The sequence below is a fragment of the Pteropus alecto genome, unplaced genomic scaffold (assembly GCF_000325575.1).
Source record: "Pteropus alecto unplaced genomic scaffold, ASM32557v1 scaffold146, whole genome shotgun sequence".
NCBI classification, from domain to species: Eukaryota; Metazoa; Chordata; class Mammalia; order Chiroptera; family Pteropodidae; genus Pteropus; species Pteropus alecto.
This window is the reverse complement of record NW_006442107.1, coordinates 15,932,504-15,952,449: the sequence shown is the minus strand read 5'-3', so window position 1 is coordinate 15,952,449 and position 19,946 is coordinate 15,932,504. Positions and strand designations below refer to the sequence as shown.

At 34.3% G+C, this 19,946-nt stretch overlaps 1 protein-coding gene across 1 annotated transcript in view; it reads right to left on the bottom strand.

The window, feature by feature from the left end:
• Positions 1 to 17,839, bottom strand: part of CCDC178 (coiled-coil domain containing 178) — a 325,585-nt gene extending 307,746 nt beyond the window's left edge. The window contains exons 1-3 of the mRNA XM_006920102.2: positions 17,758 to 17,839; positions 15,413 to 15,502; positions 9,183 to 9,322 (exon numbers count right to left, since the gene is read on the bottom strand). Of these exons, the coding sequence (XP_006920164.1) occupies positions 9,183 to 9,322; positions 15,413 to 15,502; positions 17,758 to 17,839 (312 nt within the window). The remainder of the gene's footprint in view (positions 1 to 9,182; positions 9,323 to 15,412; positions 15,503 to 17,757) is intronic.
• Between the last annotated feature and the right edge of the window lie 2,107 nt (positions 17,840 to 19,946).

Here is a 19,946-nt window from a genome sequence, read left to right as displayed (position 1 = left end):
TGTTTTAAAAAGCAGCCTCATGTAAAACCTGACATAATTTGGAAAATTATCCCTGAATCCATTCATTCAAAAGTATTTAATGCATATAATGTACCACAATCTGGTAGGTACTATGATTAGTGGATATTATATATAGACTCTAACTTCCAAGACCTTATAATCTTGTAGGAGAGAGAGAGAAAGGGAGAGGGAGAGGGAGGGAGGGGGGAAGAGGGAGTGGGGTCACTCAAAGGGATAGTTGAGTGAGAAGAGGACATGCCTGGGGAGTACCAGTATTTCCAATATGGCCAGAAGAAATAATGGTCTGCCATAAAGAATGGAAAGAATAGCTACCAAGGTAGAAAAAAAAGCCTATTGAGAGTCAACTGAGCAAAAGAAAAAAAAAAGGAATAGGAATTTTCCTATTCCTATGAAAGTGATCAACAGTTTCAGTCTAACACTATACGAGTGGAATTTTCCTTTCATTCACTTATTTTAACTTGTGATATGTATACACATGTGCTTGTAAATCTCAGTGTTATCTTCAATGATGCATCAGTCACTGCTGCATAATAAACCATTCGAACTTAGTAGCTAAAAACAATCTCCATTTTATTTGCTCATATTGCACCATTGTTAAGTAGACTGGCTCAGTTGGGTGGTTTCTGGTCTTGTCTGGGGTAAGTAATGTGACCTCACACTAATGAAGTCATCTGGCAGCTTGACTAGGATAGGAAGTTCAGGATATCCTCACTCACAAGTCTCGTGGTTTGTGCTGGTTGTAGGTCAGTCTTTTCTCTCTACTTGGTCATGTGTCTTCAAAAAAATAGATAAGGTTTCTTTATGGGGAATTTATGGCAGCAAGAGATTGAAAGCAGAAGTTTCAAGGACTCTTGAGACTTTGCTTAGAAATTGTATATTTCCTCTGATATATCTGTTCAAAACAAGTCACAAATCCAGTCTATTTAAATATTGGAATAGGCTCTGCTTGTTAATGGGAGAAGGTATAAAGGAGAAGGGTAACCATTTTTTAATCCACCATTATCTTACCTTTGATCCCAAGAATATGCATGTCTCCTATAGGCAAAATGTATCAAGGACTTAAATATAAGTGATAAAATCATAAAACTCATAGAAGAAAACCTAGAGGTAAATTTTCGTGTCCTGGGATTTTGCAATGAATTCTTAGATATGACAACAAAAGCACGAGCAACAAGAACAACAAAAAGGATAAACTGAATATCAAAATTAAAAAGTTTTGGACATTAAGAGACATTATCAAAAAAGTGAAAGACAACCTACATTACGAAAGAAATATTTGCAAATAATATACCTGATTAGAGTCTAGTATACAGAATACAAAAAGAACTCTTACAATCAGTAATAAAATGGTTGAGCTATGAAAAACAGTTTGGAAGTTCCTCAATAAATAAAACAGAATTACCATATGACAAAACAATTCTACCGCTAAGTATATACCTAAAAGAATTGAAAAAAAAAGCTATTTTAACAAATCCTTGTACACAAAGGTTCATATCAGCCATATTTACAATAGACAAAGGTAGAAACAACCCAAAGGCCCACCAATAGAGAGATAAACAAATTGTGGGATATACATACAATGGAATATTATTCAGCCATAAAAAGAAATGAAGTACTAAAACATGGCACAGTGTAGATGAACTTCAAAATGTTATGCTAAGTAAGAGATGCCAGAAACAGATCACATATAATATAATTTCATTTACACACAAAAAAAATCCGGAATAGGTAAACCCATAGAAATAGAAAGTTGATTGTGGCTGCCAGGCCAGAGAGATTTAATAGTGATTAAATCTTTAATGGTTTTATTTTGGAGTGGTGAGATGTTCTGGAATTAGATAGAGGTGGTAATTGTACAAAATTGTGAGTGTACTAAAGGCCATTGAGTTGTTCACTTTCAAATAGTTTATTTTGTTAAATGAATTTCATCTCAATAAAAAAGTCTAAGGAAATTGGATTAAGTATGGACTTTAGTTAGTAATAAGGTATCAATATTGGTTCATTAATTATAACAAGTGTATAACACTAATGTAAGATAATAAAATAGAAGAAAAAAACTGGGTCCAGAGTATGCATGAGATCTCTGTATTATTGTCCAAATTTTACTGTAAGTTTCAAACTGTTCTAAAACAACATTTATTTAAAAAATTACCTAATTAAAAGGAAATGATGTTAAAGGAAAAAAAAAAAAAAAAGAATGTGACTGTGGCTTTTGAGCCATGGGGTTAAAAGCAATCAGAGTAATATGAAACCCTGGAGTTCTTATGGGAATTGTAACATTTTGAACAAAAAAAAAAAAAAAAGAGAGAAAGAGAGAATGCAAAATGCAAAGAAGTGTCTGAGCATCCAAATTATTACGGCAGTGTCGTGAACTGAGTTGTATCCTCCTCTCCATCTCCCCAAATTCATATGTTGAAATCCTAATCTCCAAAGTGACTGTATTTGGAGACAAGGCCTTAAGGAGGTAATTCAAGTGAAATGATGCCCTAAGGGTGGGGTCCAATAACTCTGGTGTGATTATAAGAAGAGGAAGAGATACCAGAGCTCTCTCTCTCACTACATAGGCACAGAGGAAAAGAAGGATGTTTTCAAGCCAGGAAGAGAATTCTCCGTAGAAATAAACCCTGAGAAAACCCTGATCTTGGACTTTTAGCCTCCAGAACTGTGAAAAAATAAATTTCTATTGTTAAGTCACCTAGCCTGTGATATTTTGTTATGGCAGCCTGAGCGGACTAATACAGGAAAAAGTCTGAGATAGTTGCTCAGGTCTGTTTCTCATGGAAATCAAAGTACCTCTCAGACCTAAGAGCTCAGAGAGTAGAACAAAGAGACAAGCAGAACAACAAATTTGTAAACTATTCCCAGGAAGCAGAACTCTGACTCCTCATCAAGAAACATACCTTGGTCCCAGATATGGTAGACCTAACATCACAAATTTCAGAATTCTATGCATCCGTGAAAGCTATGTGCCTTTCATTCTTCCCTTTTTTGAATGAGAATGTTTATTGTGATGATTCTGTCCCTGCTTTACATGGTATGCTAAGTGTGCAGGATAAATTTTTAACTTGTATTAATTCACAGATCTCTGGGTCAAAGAAAACTGTTCCCAAGGAGCATTGTCTATACCAGATCCGTCACAGAACATGTGATTGTGGACCTCTGCATAATACTATCATGGAATAAAACTTGTGAGGAGTTGGTGATTATAGTTTTTCATTTACATGGGTTGTTAATCATGTTGCCAATGGACTGACAGATTGCTACATAAACTGTCCCTAAAGAATCATGTCTCCTGGCATCCACATCTTGTCTAATACTCTACTGCATTAACAAGGGGATTGATTATGTGCTTTGCTTGGCCAGTGGGACTTCAGCGAAGCTTTGTTAAGCACTTGCCCACTGAGATTTGTACTCTTAGAACACTCCCCCAGCCACTGGACATGTGAGTGAGGCCATCTTTATCACTATTCCCAGTTGAGTTAGCAGATGTCTGCATCCACATGATTGGCCTCAGGCAAGAACCAACAAAATTGTCCAGCTGAGCCCAGAACAAATTGCTCAATTGTAACTAAATAAATGTTTGTTCTAGCCACAAATTTTTAAAGAAGTGTATTTGTGTATACATGTACAGCAACAGATAACAAAGAAAAACAATGGTTACTTTTATGAAGGCATTTTTATTAGATTAATGGAGACCAAATCTACATGGCAATGAATAAATGAGTGATAGTGAGGTGAGGAATCAGAGATACTAAAATTAGACAACTCTTAAGATGTTAAGTGGAACAATAAGATAAAGCAAAAAAAAAAAAAAGATACATTTAGAAGTATGTGTGGTATAAAAAAAAATTCTTGAAAATAGGAGAGACATCAATATACTAAATGTTGCCAGCAGTGAGTTACGTCAAAAAGATTTGGAAGCTAGGATGGTACGAGCAGCTGATGATATGACGATCCTTGCAAAAAACAGATGTAATGCAGGTGAAGGCAGTAGCCATTTGTGGGGGGAAGGAAATCTTCCATGGAAGGACAAAAATAACAATGTTTGTGGAATTCAAGGATGTTCACACATGGGATAATAGGAGTTTGAGGCATTTCTGCTATTATACTTCCCATTTTCTTAGGGAAGTAAGAGATAAATGAGTATCATGTGAGGTGGAATATTTGGAGAATTGAACAAAGGAGAGGACTGGAGTAGATACAGAGAATACGAGAGAAAGTTCTAGTTGACATAATTTCAGAACATTATTAAAGGTCCCATTGAGGCTAGAGACCACAAATGTATAATATCTCAAATTTGGATTATTTTGTAATGTTCTCCATTCAGCAGGCTGGGTATAAGAGTGGAGATTGCAGACCATCAGAGAGATCTCGTCAGGGTTGGCATTTTATCAGACTAGACAGAGGATAACAGAAAGAAGTAAAGAACCAAATATACCTAGTGGTAAGCACTTTAAGTGATGAATTGATTAGGCAAGGAAATAAAGAGAAAAATGGGAATGACAGAAAGGGAAACAGTGGATATGTCAAGGTTTGAAGTATCTTCAAGTCTCAAATGAAATATATTTGAATTAACAGAATGAGAGAATTCAAAGTATCAGAAGTTTGGTCAAGAGGGTCAGATGATTAAATATTAGGTTTCAGAATTTTTAAAAAGTTGTGAAATGATATAATTAAAGCAAAGTCTTCCAATTAGAATTAGAAGCATTTTAACATTCATGTTTTTAGGTCCTCATAGCTGATATACTCTCAGGGATGAATGACACAGCACAGTGATGAATAGGATGTTCTTAGATCTCAGGCACTCACAGTCTGAATGTTAGCTTTGCCACTGACTGACTGATCTTAGGGGAAATCAACCTCTAGAATCATTTTCCTAGTCTGCAACTGGGGATAGTGGTAGTTTCTATCTCAAAAGATTTCAATAAGGAATCAATAAAATCATGCATATTAAATCCATGATATACAGTAAGCACTTAATATTAGCTTTACTATTGATGATAATATTATTATTTTTGTATTTTAAAAAATAATTTCTAAAAACAGGCAGTCCCCAACTTAGGATGTCAACTTATTATTTTTCAACTTTACGAAAAAAGTTGATATGTATTCAGTAGAAACCAGATTTAATTTAATTTAAATCCTTTCCCAGGCTAGCAATATATGGTAAGATACTCTCTCGTGATGCAGCAAGCCACAGCTCCTTGTCAGCTATGTAATCACAAGAGTAAACAGCCAGTTCTCTACAATGTATTTATTGTGTAGATAATTTTGCCCAATGGTAGACTAATATAAGTGTTCTGAGCATGTTTAAGGTAGGCTAGGCTAAGTTATGATGTTCAGTAGGTTAGGTATATTAAATGCATTTTCGACTTACAATATTTTCAACTTGTAACCTCATCACAAGTTAAGGAACATCTGTACTTTCTATGCCATTCTTTTAAATCATGGTAGCTTCTTAATGACTTGCATTAATTAAATGAAGAGGGAATTTTCAATTCAGTAGAGATCATTCCAAATTAAACAAAACTATCACTAGTCTAGGAGAATAAGGTGGCAGGTAAAATAAATAAAATAAAACAAAACCTTTATTAGTATGAAAAATTATCCAGGCAATTATTTTCATCATTTTGCAGTATTTTCTTAATCCTTGCAAAAATAAAATATAGAGAAACTGTTCACTGTAACTCTACTCTGAAGAATTCTTTTCAAGATTCAGAATTGCAATTAAACTGCAATGAGTAGGATGGACAAGCTTATGGGAGATGTATCTCTGCTAATCACAAGCTCTACAGTATTTATTCTGACCTAATGGAAATCACTGTGATATAATGAGCAAACAAACTATAAAGGTTGACCTAAAAAAGATTGATCTTTCACTCATCTACTGTATTCCATATCCAAAGTAGATGACAGCTTTGCAATTACTTATAGGGCTTTATCTAATAAAAGATTAAGATTCTCCTGACTAAAAACTAACATTCATTATCCCCAAAAGAAATCTTATACCCATCAGCAGTCACTCCCAGCCCTAGGAAACCATCAATTGGCTTTCTGTCTCAATAGACTGGCCTATTTTGAACATTTCATATTAATGGGATCATATAATGTGTGGACCTTTGTGATTACACAACTCTGAAAATACACTAAAAACCACTGAATTGTATACTTTAAACAGCAGACTTTATGATATGTAAATTGTCTCAATAAAGCTGTTCTAAGAAATCAAGCAGTTTGTAGAGAAACAGTAGACAATGTAGACAAAAGTAAAACTGTTGCAAATTAAAAGAAGAGGAAGCACTGCTGGGCCTAGAGAGAGCATCACTTTCTCCCTATCCTTGACCCCACGCTACCCAAATGCACTCCTCACATTCCCCAAGACAAACCGAACTTTATCGGAGGAAAACATCAGTATGGACTGAACAAAGTAAAAGTCAAGAGCATTATACTTTCAGATTTGGGGGCCTCAGCAGAAAGTATTTAAATAAATCTGTATTTGGGCAAACACCCCTTGCCTTGTGCTGGCTGCTGGACTCCTGATGAACCAGCCTCTACTCATCTTTGCACAAACTTTTCCAAAAATTAGATTATTAAAACACCAGATTTAAGCAATTTAGAGAGATAATAAAGCCAGTCATCTGCTTTGACTCTTAACCCTAACATGCAGAGGAATCAGATAATCTGCAATTCAAAATAAGAATTATTTTGTGCAACTCTTGATGGGAACTACAATGGAACTTTGGGCCAAGGCTCCAGCTGGTTATCACTAAGTTGTTCCCCTCTGCTTTGTTTTGCCTTCTGCACACATAATTCCCTGGAAACTGGTGAAGGAAGAGGCATTGTTCCCCAAGCACTTAACAGGTCTAAGACAGTGCCTGGGATTGTAGGTGATGAATGAATAAAATTTAAAAATGCTATTTCCTCTCAAAGGTACAATCTGTTGAGAACTTTAATGGGTAGAATGTTTTTAAGTGATAAAAATGTTGAGGAGAAATATCTTTTACCTGCATTTCATTCAGGCATTCTGGAATTATTAAAATGCACATGGCCACACATTTACAAAAATTCAGTATTTCCTGCAGGATAATTATTCACTTTAAACATTCTTTACATAAGTAACCCACTTTATTTGTTACTAGGTTTTATGTTTAGGGTAACTAATTCTGAATTATGATCTATATTAACGTAATATGTAATACATAATCTTTCTATAAAATATATATGTGTGTGTGTGTTTGTCTTTGAGAAATAATAGCTCCTATTAACTGTTGTTTAACAAAAATCTGCAAGCTACTCTTTAAAGATTTCTTTCAAGTCCTCTTTAATTTTATTTAGTTTAAATTTTTGAAGAAAGACTACGAATGTAAAGTTGTCTAATTAATATTACCAAAAGTTCATTTTCCATAGAATCATGGGAAGTTTTTTTTCTCATTTTAACAGGTGAGTCAGAAAAAAATTCATCTTTACAAAAGATTGGTAGCTACCAGTTCATTTGTGAAATGTTAATTCAAATATAGATAATTAAATATCTAATCAATAGTTGTGGTGACCTAAACAAAAAATACAGCATAAGATAAATAAATATACTCCATTTACCAGTTCAACACTAGCAAATCTAACTACCAAATATATAGTCAATAATAAAATAATAGTTTTTAAATTTATAAAATACAAAGCCTATAATAGGTCTTAAAATTTTTTTAATGTTATGAGTATTTATTTCACAATAAATTAAAGTCTATATGTATACTAATATTTACTTATACATACATTATATTATCATCATAGTTTTGTTTAGAAGTGTGTTTATCTGACATTGTTATTTTGTGCGTTTCATGTTGTCAAAATTCTAAATAACACTATCCCTTAGGGTCATAAAACAGGCTGAATTTGGCTTTGGAGTAAGAGAGAACTCAGTTCAAATTCCAACCCTAATGCTCACTACCCGTGTGATGATGTATAAATTACTTGACTTTTCTAAGTCTTAGAATTTTTCACCAGTCAAGTGGGATTTTTGTAAAGGACAAATAAAAAATATATATTTATTAAGTGCCTAGAAAATAGCAGATGTTTGGTAAATAGTAATTCTTACTATATTAGTTGGATACTAGGTATATCAGATGTATCTAGAAAAGAAAGGCTCTGTTTCAGGTCCTCATTTATTTTTTCATTCAACAGACGTTTACTGAGTGCCTACTATGCATTAGGCTCTGAAGCAGGTCCCAGAAGACAGAATTAACAAAGAAACAGAGATAATATAATACTAATATAGAATGATGTAAATAATATTATAGAAATAACAACAGCTAATATATATTGAACATATATCATATGCTGGTACTTTAACACAGAATCTCCCTTTATGACTAAGGTCACGAACTGTGTAGCTCTAAAGCTCACAATTTTAATTAATGCTCTATAATGCTTTCCTCAAAAGAAACAAAACCCTAGGACAAGCATCAGCACTGGCCTCCCAGAACTTTTTTGGAGCCAGATCCAGTAACAGTGGTAAAGAAAGAGAAATAACACAGGTCTCTAGCAAACTTGCCCTTCCATTTGGACGTGCTGATTGTGCATTAATTGCTCAGAAATACAATTTTAATAAAAGGTTTTGGGAAGGTTTTTATTATTCCTAGATCATCCTTTGAAAGTAATTAAAAGTTACTGTGATTTCAAGAGTAAACTCTCTTCAGAATAATAAATGCAAACAGGTTAAAAAGACAAAAAAACATGATATTCCCTTTCGACAGACCTATTAAGTTATTTCTTTAGAACAAAATAAGTTAAAAAGGGCACACTGTCCTTTTACACACCAATTTACTCATCTAATCATCTAATCAGTTTAGTGGCCCAAAAAAGGATGTAAATACTATTTAATTTACTAGTCAAGTTGGCTTATGGAAATTACTACTTAGCTTGATTGCCTCTGGATAAAGAACAAACAAGTAGGGGGAAAAAAATCTATTTACTGAGGTCATTTCACCCTTCTGGAGTGAGACTATCAGAAACATGTCTAGATTAGAAAATTATACAACTGAGCCAAGATTCTATAAAGTATTTCAATTATCATAAAAAATAATAACTCCTTGGGTTTTTTAAGCAACAGACTCTTTAGGCTCTACAGAGCTTACAAAAATGTTAGCATTTTAAATGTCACTCACCTGTTTCACATGCTCCTGTATTTTAGACTCCACATCTTCAATGTGTGAAATCATTTTGTTGACACATGGTGCTGGAATGTTTACTAAAGCACAGCTGTGACGTCGACATGGGTAGCTGAAGTAAATGCCTTGATTCACCCCTCAAGATAAAGTGGACAGAAGATGTTAAGTATCAGTTATATACAGTATAGTAACCTTCTAAAAATTTAAAAGCTATAATAATCATTTATGACTTAAAATGTAACAAATAAAAATGAACCTAAGAACAAAGAATAAAACTTTGAAGTTAAAAAGTTTGTATTCCATAGATCATGAACTAACCATTAAAAAAAAAATCAAAAAAACATATTAATATATTTGTTTCTAAATAGATCATGAATCACTTAAAAAATGACTTTGAAATAGATTTTAAATTCTCCTTTCGAAGAGATTCTGCATCTTCCAATGTAAATATATCTAACCACTCATGCATTGAAGGAGTTCTTCCTTAAATCCAGCATGAGTTTCTCTTGCTGAAAAAAAAAAAAAAGGCAGGTCCCTTACATCCTTATAATAACCTCATTTTCTACCTTCCATTTCTGAAAATTGGAGTTTCATATGAAGAATGATTGATGTTCTCACTATAGCATTCAAGTTGTACTCATCATAAAATCCACTCAGTCCGATGTGCCTCAATGATTCTAATCTTGGCATGTCCCGAATCAACTGAAGGTTGCAGAAGCACAGCAAAGCTGTCCATGAAACTCCATCAAAGTGCTTACTTGCAGTCCTTTTGCCTCTAAGGACTCTATTGGTCTGGGTTATAGCTGCAATCACTGACGTTAAATGCAAGATACAAAATAGGCTCAGTGCCTCAATGAGAACAGAGTGATATCCTCATTTCAGTTGACCTTGAGAAAAGGAAGTAATACTGTTGCCTCTGGATTGTCTGTGCCTTTTGTTTCTATGTCAACCCATAGAAATGGTAAATATTTTTGATATCTTCATTTAAATTGCACTCTTTTGAATGAAGTCTCATAATCTCCTCCTCCAAAAACGTAATCTCTGTGAAATGGAATATCTTTTTCATTTATAAATAAAAGGGTTTACTTTATGCCATATATATATGAATATGTGTGTGTATGTGTGTATTCTAACATTTTTTAGCACTAAACACAGGTACCAAACATGAGACTATGGTAGGTACTTTTGATGCCACGTTTTATTGAACCCTCGTAACAATCTTATGAAATGGGATTATTATCCTGATTTCATAGATGAGGAAACCAAGGCTTAAAGAAGTTATATATACATGTCCAATTCCACAGAACTGGTAGGTGGGAGAGCTGGCATTTGAATTATATCTCCCTGGACATGGATATAATTATCTTTATATTTTTAAAAGTGTAGCAAAATAAAGAGAAGCGGTCCTAAAAATATATTTCAGGGTATCTCAAATGTTTCACATATCACTTGTTTTTGAATTTTGAATGTTCCTTCGAGATATCAGTGCTAATATTCTGAAGTATTTTCGTTTGTTCTGACCATACCAAACACAAATACTTGCAATGATTATTTCATTATGTTATATTCTATCTTTCCTCTTTAGTTCATACACAGATAGATATATATTTTTTCATCTCTTCAATAGTCAACAGAACAAAGAACAAGCTGGTGAGAATTACATATCAATCTTCTATACAAATATCTTGATAAAGGCATTGTGCCCCTCTCCCTAGAATTAAGGTTTTAATATACATTTAACAACCAGGCAGTTGTCCTTGTATTTAAAACATTTGTTTTGCTTCATTAAATGTGGGGAAAACAGAGACAGAAATGACTTATTTAACATTTTTCTGTATGTTCTACTCTCCATTTATTATGTGAATACCAATTAATTTCTATAGCACCCCTATGGTTTAGGATTAACATTTTACATATGGTAAAGCAGGAAAAATGAAATACTATGATGTTAAATTTTGCACCAGAAGTCTGTAAGACATGGCATCATAAGCAACACAGGATAGAATCTGAATTCTTGAGTTCTTATTACTGTTTTAATTCTAATGCATGATGGTGTAAGTTAAAACTTTACATTCCACTTCTTTTTAATTTTCTTCACCTTATAGAGATACCTAGATATATTAGGTATCTATGTTCATTCATTTTTTGACTTGACTGATAACTAACTGAGCTTCCTAAGCTAAAACAAACTATTCATTGTCCAACCTCAGATTTCTCACTTAATAAATGAATGGGTTGGTGGGGCATTTTATAAAATCTTTTTCACCTAAAATTCCATAACACAATGAATTAGTGGTTTTAGTCAAACATAAGTTGATAGACCTCCTGGTGAGACTCATGCACGAGTGGTTAGGGTGAGTATTTAAAGAATTAAGCTCAAAGAGGACTCTCATCCTCTCTAAGCATCTTCCCAATTCCAACTTCCTTGCTCAGAATCAGTGCCTAAAATGCAAGATCTAGTCCAGAGCTGAGGTCTGATACATTCCGAACATTGAAAATGGTGCCTGATGCAGAATGAATAATCAGGCACTATTTGGTAAATGAAGGAATGGTGAGAGAGTACAGATATACCAACACAAAAATTTTGGTTGCAGGCCTGCCTCCAATCTACTTGGTATTAAACATTTGGACTTGGTCAAGGCCAACAAGCCAAAAGTAGTCTTGAAGGAACAAACCCATTTGCAAAGCCAAGTACTTTTTTTTTCCCCCTGGGTCGGCTAGGTTTAGTTTCCTTTCCGTTTGTTTGTTTGTTTTTATTAAGTTTATTGGGGTAACATTGGTTAATACAATTATATAATTTTCAGGTGTACATTATAATTTGACAGCTATATAGTCTATTCTGTGATTACCACCCAACATCCAGTTTCCTTCAGCTGCCATATATTTGATCCCCTTTACCCACTTCACCCTTCCCCAACTCCTCAACCCCACCATATTTGACCCCCTTTAACCCGTCTAGCTCTCTCCTCCTCCGCCACCTCCTACCCTCTGGTAATCACTAGTCCATTGTCCCGTGTCCTGAGTCTCTGTTTGTCCTGTTCATTTGTTGCTTTTAGGTTTATATCCCACATATAAGAGATATGATGTGATTTTCTACGTTTTCAGTCTGGCTTATTTCGCTTAGCATAATTATATCGAGATCCATCCATGTTGTCACAAATGGCAGTATGGCACCTCTTCTTATGCCTGAGTAATATTCCATTGTATATATGTGCCACAGCTTCTTTAGCCAATCATCTATGGTAGGACACTTCGGTTGCTTCCATGTCCTGGCCACTGTGAATAATGCTGCTATGAACATCAGTGTGCAAATATCTTTTCAGATATGGGTTTTCATGTCTTTGGGGTAAATATCCAGTAGAGGGATTGCTGGGTCATATGGTAGATCAATTCTTAGTTTTTTGAGGAACCTCCATACTGTTTTCCATAGTGGCTGTACCAATTAGCAGTCCCACCAGCAGTGTACGAGGGTTCCTTTTTCTCCGCATCCTCTCCAACATTTATTATTACTTGTCTTGTTAATTATAGGCATTCTAACAGATATGAGATGGTATCTCATTGTGGTTCTGATTTGAATTTCCCTAATAGCTAGCGATGTGAGCATCTTTTCATACAGTTGTTGGCCATATGTATGTCCTTTAGGGAGAACTGTCTGTTCAGGTTCTCTGCCCATTTTTTGACTGGATAGTTTGTTTTTTTGTTGTTATTGAGTAGTATGAGTTCTTTGTATAGCCTACAAACCTACAAACATATGAAAAGATGCTCAACATTGCCAGCTTTAGGGAAATGCAAACCAGGTACTTCTAAAAGTAAACTCATCTTTATTCCACTCAACCTCCTTTCCTTTCTTCTCTATTCCCATTATCAAAGTGTGCAACAGTTAAATCATTGTTGAATCCTCTTTTCATTCAAGTTTCTATGCCAATATATTACCATATCTTAACAATTTGTTTACAATGGCTCCTTAATTCTTTTCTTTCATAGCCACTGATCCTCCATACACCAAGCCCTTATTACCTTAAGCCTGGACTATAATGATAAGGTAATTAGTCTCCATATTTCCTCTGTAACCAAACAAGTCTTGATATCAGACTCATATTTCCAAGCAAAGGATTTGGTTATGTAATACCATTACTCAAATATATATAGGACCACCAAAGACCAAGAAATAAAATTCACACTCTTGAGTCTGAAATTTAAAATGCTTTTTGATTGTACCTTGATAATTTCTAGTTTTATTTTAACTAATTATCTTTACATTTCTGAAATCTTCTCTAAGCTTCAGTCAAAGTAATCTATTTTGTCCATATTTTGTACTATTTCATCACTGTTATTTGACTCATCTTGTTCTTGCTTAAATATTCTCCTCACTTTTTATTTCATACACAAATGCATTCTTTAAGATTCAATTCAAATCTGTCTTTATCCATTAACAGCTCTATTAATCCTTAGAGACTGTAAACACTGGTATTATTCAAAACACTGAAGGTACTTCTTGCCCATACTATCCATTTGTCATGTACTACTGTGATATTGTGACTTAAAATAAGTAATATTTGGCCTTTGTCCTGTTTTTGGTACAGAGTTCCTAAAACCCTTGGAATTTCCTAAGAAATGAAAGCATTAAAAGTGTTCTTCATTTTGTTAATGAAGTAACTTTTGGACCCCACCTAGGGGTAAGGGACTGGCTTCCAGGAATATTAACCACGTGTTTGGAGTATTAGAACTTTTCAGTCCCATCCCCAACCTCTGAGAAGAGAAGGGCTAGGAGTTGGATCAATCACTAACAGGCCAATGATTTAATTAAGCATGCCTATGTAATGAAGCCTCCATAAAAACTCGAAAGGACAGGACAACAGGGTTCAGAGAGCTTCCAGGTTGTTAAACATATGGAGATTTGGGGAGAGTGGCAAGTTCTGAGATGGCATGGAAGCTTTGTGCCCTTTCCTCATACACTGCCCTATGCATCTATTCCATCTGGCTGTTTCTGAGTTATATCCTTTCATAATAAACCAGTAACCTAGTAACATATCTCTGAGTTCTGCAAGTCAGAGTGGCAAATTAATCGAACCCAAAGGGAGGGTGTTCATTAAAACCTCCAATCTACAGCAGCTGATCAGAAGCACAGGTGATAACCTGGGTTTTCCACTGACATCTGAAGTGGAGGGTGGAGTACTCTTGAAAGACTAAGCCTTTAACCTGTAAAATCTGAGGCTATCTCTAAGTAGATGATGTCGGAATTGAATTGATTTGTAGGACATCCAGCTGGTGTCCAAGAAGTGCTTGGAAACCCTATGCCCACACATTAAAATCAAGTACAGAACCTTTTCACTACATTTTGTCATCTCTGTTACTCTTTATAAACACTCTTTTCTATTGTGCTGTTCTAACTAGTATATTGTTATATTTTATTTGGCCTAAAGATTATATACTCCATTTCTTAAGTATATCTGCACCCTAGCAACATATGTCTATTCCAGTGTTTTGAATTTATTGGTTCATAAATCAATCATTTGATATTTTTAAAAGTTTGTCCCAAACTATGGCTCATAATTAACTGTGGGCAATAAACTTTAAGTCAGGACATTAAAATTCTATTTAAGATTTCCACTGGACAGAAATGGATAAAGAATCAGAATGGCAACTTATCCCAATTTTATCCTGTCAAACTGAAAATCTCTAGAGAAGAAATTTACCAAAATGAAGATTAAAAAATTTTGATACAAAGTTCTCCACCAGAATTATCTAAGAAACAATAAGTATGAACCCCTATATATTAAATGTATACATTTCCTCATCTTTCCATTTCTTTCCACATATAACACCTGAAACACTTTCAGAAATGTTTTATAAATTCTCAATGAACAATTTTTCATTCTGCATTTCACGCCCCCAAAATATCAGTCCTTTTTCTTCTAAGAGACATTTCTCCATTGAACTGGAAAGGTTCTAGCACCTAGCATGATCAATAAAGAACATTTTTATTTTAAAAATTCATACATTTGTGAAATTGTAAATAATTCTTATGAACAAAATTATAATTAACATATATTATGAATAAAATATGCTACAATATTGTATTCTTAATATTGTATATTACTTTGTTAATTATTAATTGATATTTCAGGTTTATTTCTTTAAAAAATATAATAGTGACATCATAAACTAATGAATGAATATAAATATAGTTTCTTTAGATTACTATACAATTTACATTCAATCCTCACCTTCAGTATTTGTCGTTTTATTTTCATGAACAATCTCAACAACTTCCTTAGGGTCACCAACCGGAACCAAAGTTCGTGATGTGTTATTGTCTTTTAAAAATAAAACAAAAATTTCTGTGAGCAATTGCTATAAGTTTTTAAAATAAACAAACTAATGCACAAAACTATGTTGTGAAAATGTTGTCTTTGAAAAAGCAACTGTAATACAAATATTAACCAAAACCCACAGCAGAATATTTTTAGATATTTTCTGTTATTCAATTGGTTTAACTCTCACAAGAAGGTATTCAAAATATCATGCAGCTATTAAGATCAAGCAGAGATCATCCAGAGTGATGTCACTAAAATGATAGAGAGTAAGAGACCTCGGCCTCCATCCCCCCAAAAATCTCAATAATTAGACAGCTATCCACAAACAAAATTAGCCATGGAAGAGCTCAGAAGGCCACTTAAGAAATTTCAGCAACATAGTGGAACAAAAAATCTGGGAATAACCACACAGAGGGAAGGAAGCCAGCTTCATTTGGCCTGCATCATCCCATCCCCCCAGGCAGACACTGCTTAGTGCCAAGAGGGAGCTCTCCAGCTTAAATAGTTGAGCAACCAGCTTCCCTACCCTTTGGGGCACTTCATAAAGGACCCACTTCAGTTTCACCCCAGCCAGAGACCAGCAAAGCTGAAAGTATAGAAATGGCTTAGAACAGGGAAAAACAGCAGAGTCTACCAATATCAGTCATGCAGTGGAAGTGATTGTGGTTCCCAGTGGCCTGCTCTACAGAAAACCCGAGCAGCTTTGCTGGCAAAGTTGTCCTTAAGAAATGAAAGAAGAGAAAGAGTTTCTCAGACAAAGAAGAGCTTAGGGAGTTTAACATCACTAGACCTGTCTTAACAAGAAATGAGAGTTCTTCAAACTGAAACGAAAGGATACTTGCTAGTACCAGGAAAACATATGAAAATATAAAACTCACCAGTAAAGGTAACTATGTTGTAAAATTTAGAATACTCAATATTGTATGTAATAAGGTGGCATGTTAATTACTAGCTCTAGCATAAAGGTTAAAGGGCAGAAACACTAACATAGCTATAGCTGCAATAATTTATTAATGGAGATGATATAAATTTATATAAACTGTGACATCAACAATGTAAAATGTGGGAGAAGGAAAAATAAAAGGGTAGAGTTTTTGCATGTGATTGAAGTTAGGTTGTTATCAGCTTAAAATAAACAATCATAGCTCTAAAACAATTTTTGTAAGCCTTATGGTAACTGCAAAGCAAAAACCTATAGTAGATTCATAAAATAAAAAAGAAGGGGATCAGAGTATATCAATATGGAAAATCATCAATTCACAAAGAAAGACAGAGAGAGAAAGAAACGAAAAACCAGCAGAAAGCAATCAATAAGATGGCATTAAATCTTTACCTATCAATAATCACTTTAAGTGTAAATTAAATTCTCCAATTAAAAGGCACAGAGAGGTTGAGTGGATAAAAAACAAGCTATTAGAAGACACTCATTTCTGCTTTAAGGGCTCAAAGTGAAGGGATGAAAAAAGATATCAGGCAAATGGAAACCAAAAAGAGATCAGAGGTAGCTATACTTATGTCAAACAAAACAATCCCATTTACACTGGCATGAAAGAGTAAAATACTTAGGAATAAATTTAACCAAGGAAGTGAAAGATCTATACACCAAAAACTATAAGACATTAAAGAAAGAAACTGAAGAACATAAATAAATTAAAAGTCCCATATTCATAAATTAGAAGAGTAAATATTGTTAAAATGTCCATTCAATACAATCCTTATCAAAATTCCAATGGCATTTCTCATAGAAATAGAAAAAAAACAATCCTAAAATTCTTATGGAATCACAAAAGACCCAAAAGAGCCAAAGCAAACTTCAGAAACAACAAATCTGGAGGCATCACGCTTCCTTATTTCAAAGTATATTATAAAGCTATAATAATCAAAACAGAATGTGGGTGCCAGGTCCAGCTGAATCCAAAATCCGGCTGGTCCAAGGTCTGGCTGTAATCCAGGCCCGTGGTTAGGAATAGGACCTCTGATTTAGAATGTTATGTAAACATAATTCAGCTTATTGTATCACGTATGTGTGGCTGAAGGTCACTATTGTACTCTGGTATGTGTGGAGCCATGTGGTCCTCTGGAGAGCAGAAGGGGAGCACAAGACAGGGGAACAGAAGAAGTATGCGCAGTACCATGCACTCCACGCAATAGTCTGCACTTCCCCCAACAGAACTGCACTCCACACAACATAGTTGGTGCCTGCCATTTCATTCTCATGTCTGCCTCTTGTGCATTCTTCCAATTGGGCATCTCACCATCAAACTTTCCCTTCTCCATCAGCTCGACATTGACACTTGGCGTAGCCCGCACGAGGAGCTTACCGCTGACACTTGGCATAGTCTGTGGGATGAGTTTACCTCAGACACGGTATTGTTGTGGAATGAAAACAGACACACAGATCAATGCAACAGAATAGAAAATCTAGAAATAAACCCATACATGGATGATCAATTAATATTTGACAAGGAAGCCAAGGATACTCTATGGGAAAAAGATAGTCTCTTCAATAAATGGTATTGGGAAAACTGAAAATTCACGTGCAAACGAATGAAACTGGACTCCTATCTTATACTACTCTCAAAAATTAACTTGAAATGAATCAAGGAGTTCAACATAAGACCTGCAACCATAAAACTCTTAAATGAAAATATAGAGGAAAAAGCTCCTTGAAATTAGTTTTGTTAAGGATCTTTTGGGTAGGACACTGGAAGCACAACTGACTAAAATGAAAATCAGTAAGTAAGATGACGTCAAGATAAAATGCTTCTAAAGAAGCAATCAACACAATGAAAAGACAACCTACAGAATGGGAGAAAATATTTGTGAACTATCTATCTGATGAGAGGCTAATATTCAAAATATATAAAGAACTCATACAACTCAATAGCACAAAAACAATTCAATTAAAAAATGGGGAAAGGCCCTGCACAGACATTTTTCCATACAAATGGAAACAAGACATACAAATGGCCAATAAGTACATGAAAAGGTGTTCTACATCACTATTAAGGAAACGCAAATCAAAACCCCAATGAGATATCACCTCACACATGTTAGAATGGCTATTATCAAAAAGTCGAGAGATAACAAATTTGTCAAGGATTTGAAGAAAAGGGAACCTTTGTGCGCTTTTGGCAAGAATTTAAGTTTGAGGAGCCATTATGGAAAACAATATGGAAGTTCTCCAAAAAATTAAAAATAGAACTGCCGTGTGATCCAGCAATCCCATTTCAGGGTATTTATCCAAAGGAAATGAAATCACTACGTCAATGAGGTATCTGCACTTCCCTGTTCACTGCTGCACTATTCACAAAAGCCTAAATATGGAAATTACTAAGTGTCCACCTATGAATGCATGGATAAAAAAAAAAAATGTAGCTTATATATACAAAGGGGTGTTGTTCAGCCATAAAAAGAAAAAAAAGGAAATCCTGCCATTTGCAACTACATGGATGGACCCTGAGGACATTATACTAAATGAAATATGTCAGACAGAGAAAGACAAATACAATATGATCTTCCTTATATGTGGTATTTAAAAAAGCCGAACTCGTAGAAGCAGAGAGTAGAACAGTGGTTGCCAGGGACTGGGGTGTAGAAAATGAGATGTGGGTCAAAGGGCATAATCTTCCACTTATAAGAAGAATAAGTTCTGGGGATCTAATGTACAACATGGTGACTATAATTAACTATACTGTACTGTATACAGATGGTCCCTGACTTACACAATTTTTCGATTTTACGATGGTGACAAACTGATACACATTTAGTAGAAATCAGCTAGGCTAAACTATGATGTTCCATAGGTTAACTGCATTTTTGACTCGCAGTATTTTCAGCTTACGATGGGTTTTTCAGGATGTAACCCATAAGTCAAGGAGTATCTGTAACTGAAAGTTGCTATGAGAGTAGATTTTAAATGTTCTCACTGTAACAACAAAATGGTAATTATGTAAACTGAAGGTTCGATAACCTTATAGTGGTAAATATTTCATAATATATACATGTATCAAATCATTATATTGTACATGTTAAACTTATACAGTGTTATACGTCAATTAAATAACAATAAACTGGAAAATATAAAAATCTATAAATAAATAAATGCAAACAGCAGATAGATAAACTATTATGTGCTGATATAGAATGTAGTCCAAGATATTAAGAGAAAAATAGCAAGACACAGATTTGTATGTATGTTTTGTCATCACCTTTTGTTATTTAAAAAGGAGATGAGATGAAAAGACTGACAGATATTTGTAAATGCAAATAAAACAAACCGATCAAGAAACTGTTAAGACTGATTACCTTTGGAAAGAAGGAGTGCAGAGAAAGGAAATTTTAAATTTCATTTCATAATCCTTAAAGTGTTTAAAAATTCTCAAACATAAGAATATATAAGTATTTGTTTGAGTCTTAGAGAGTTAAAATTTACTCAAACGCA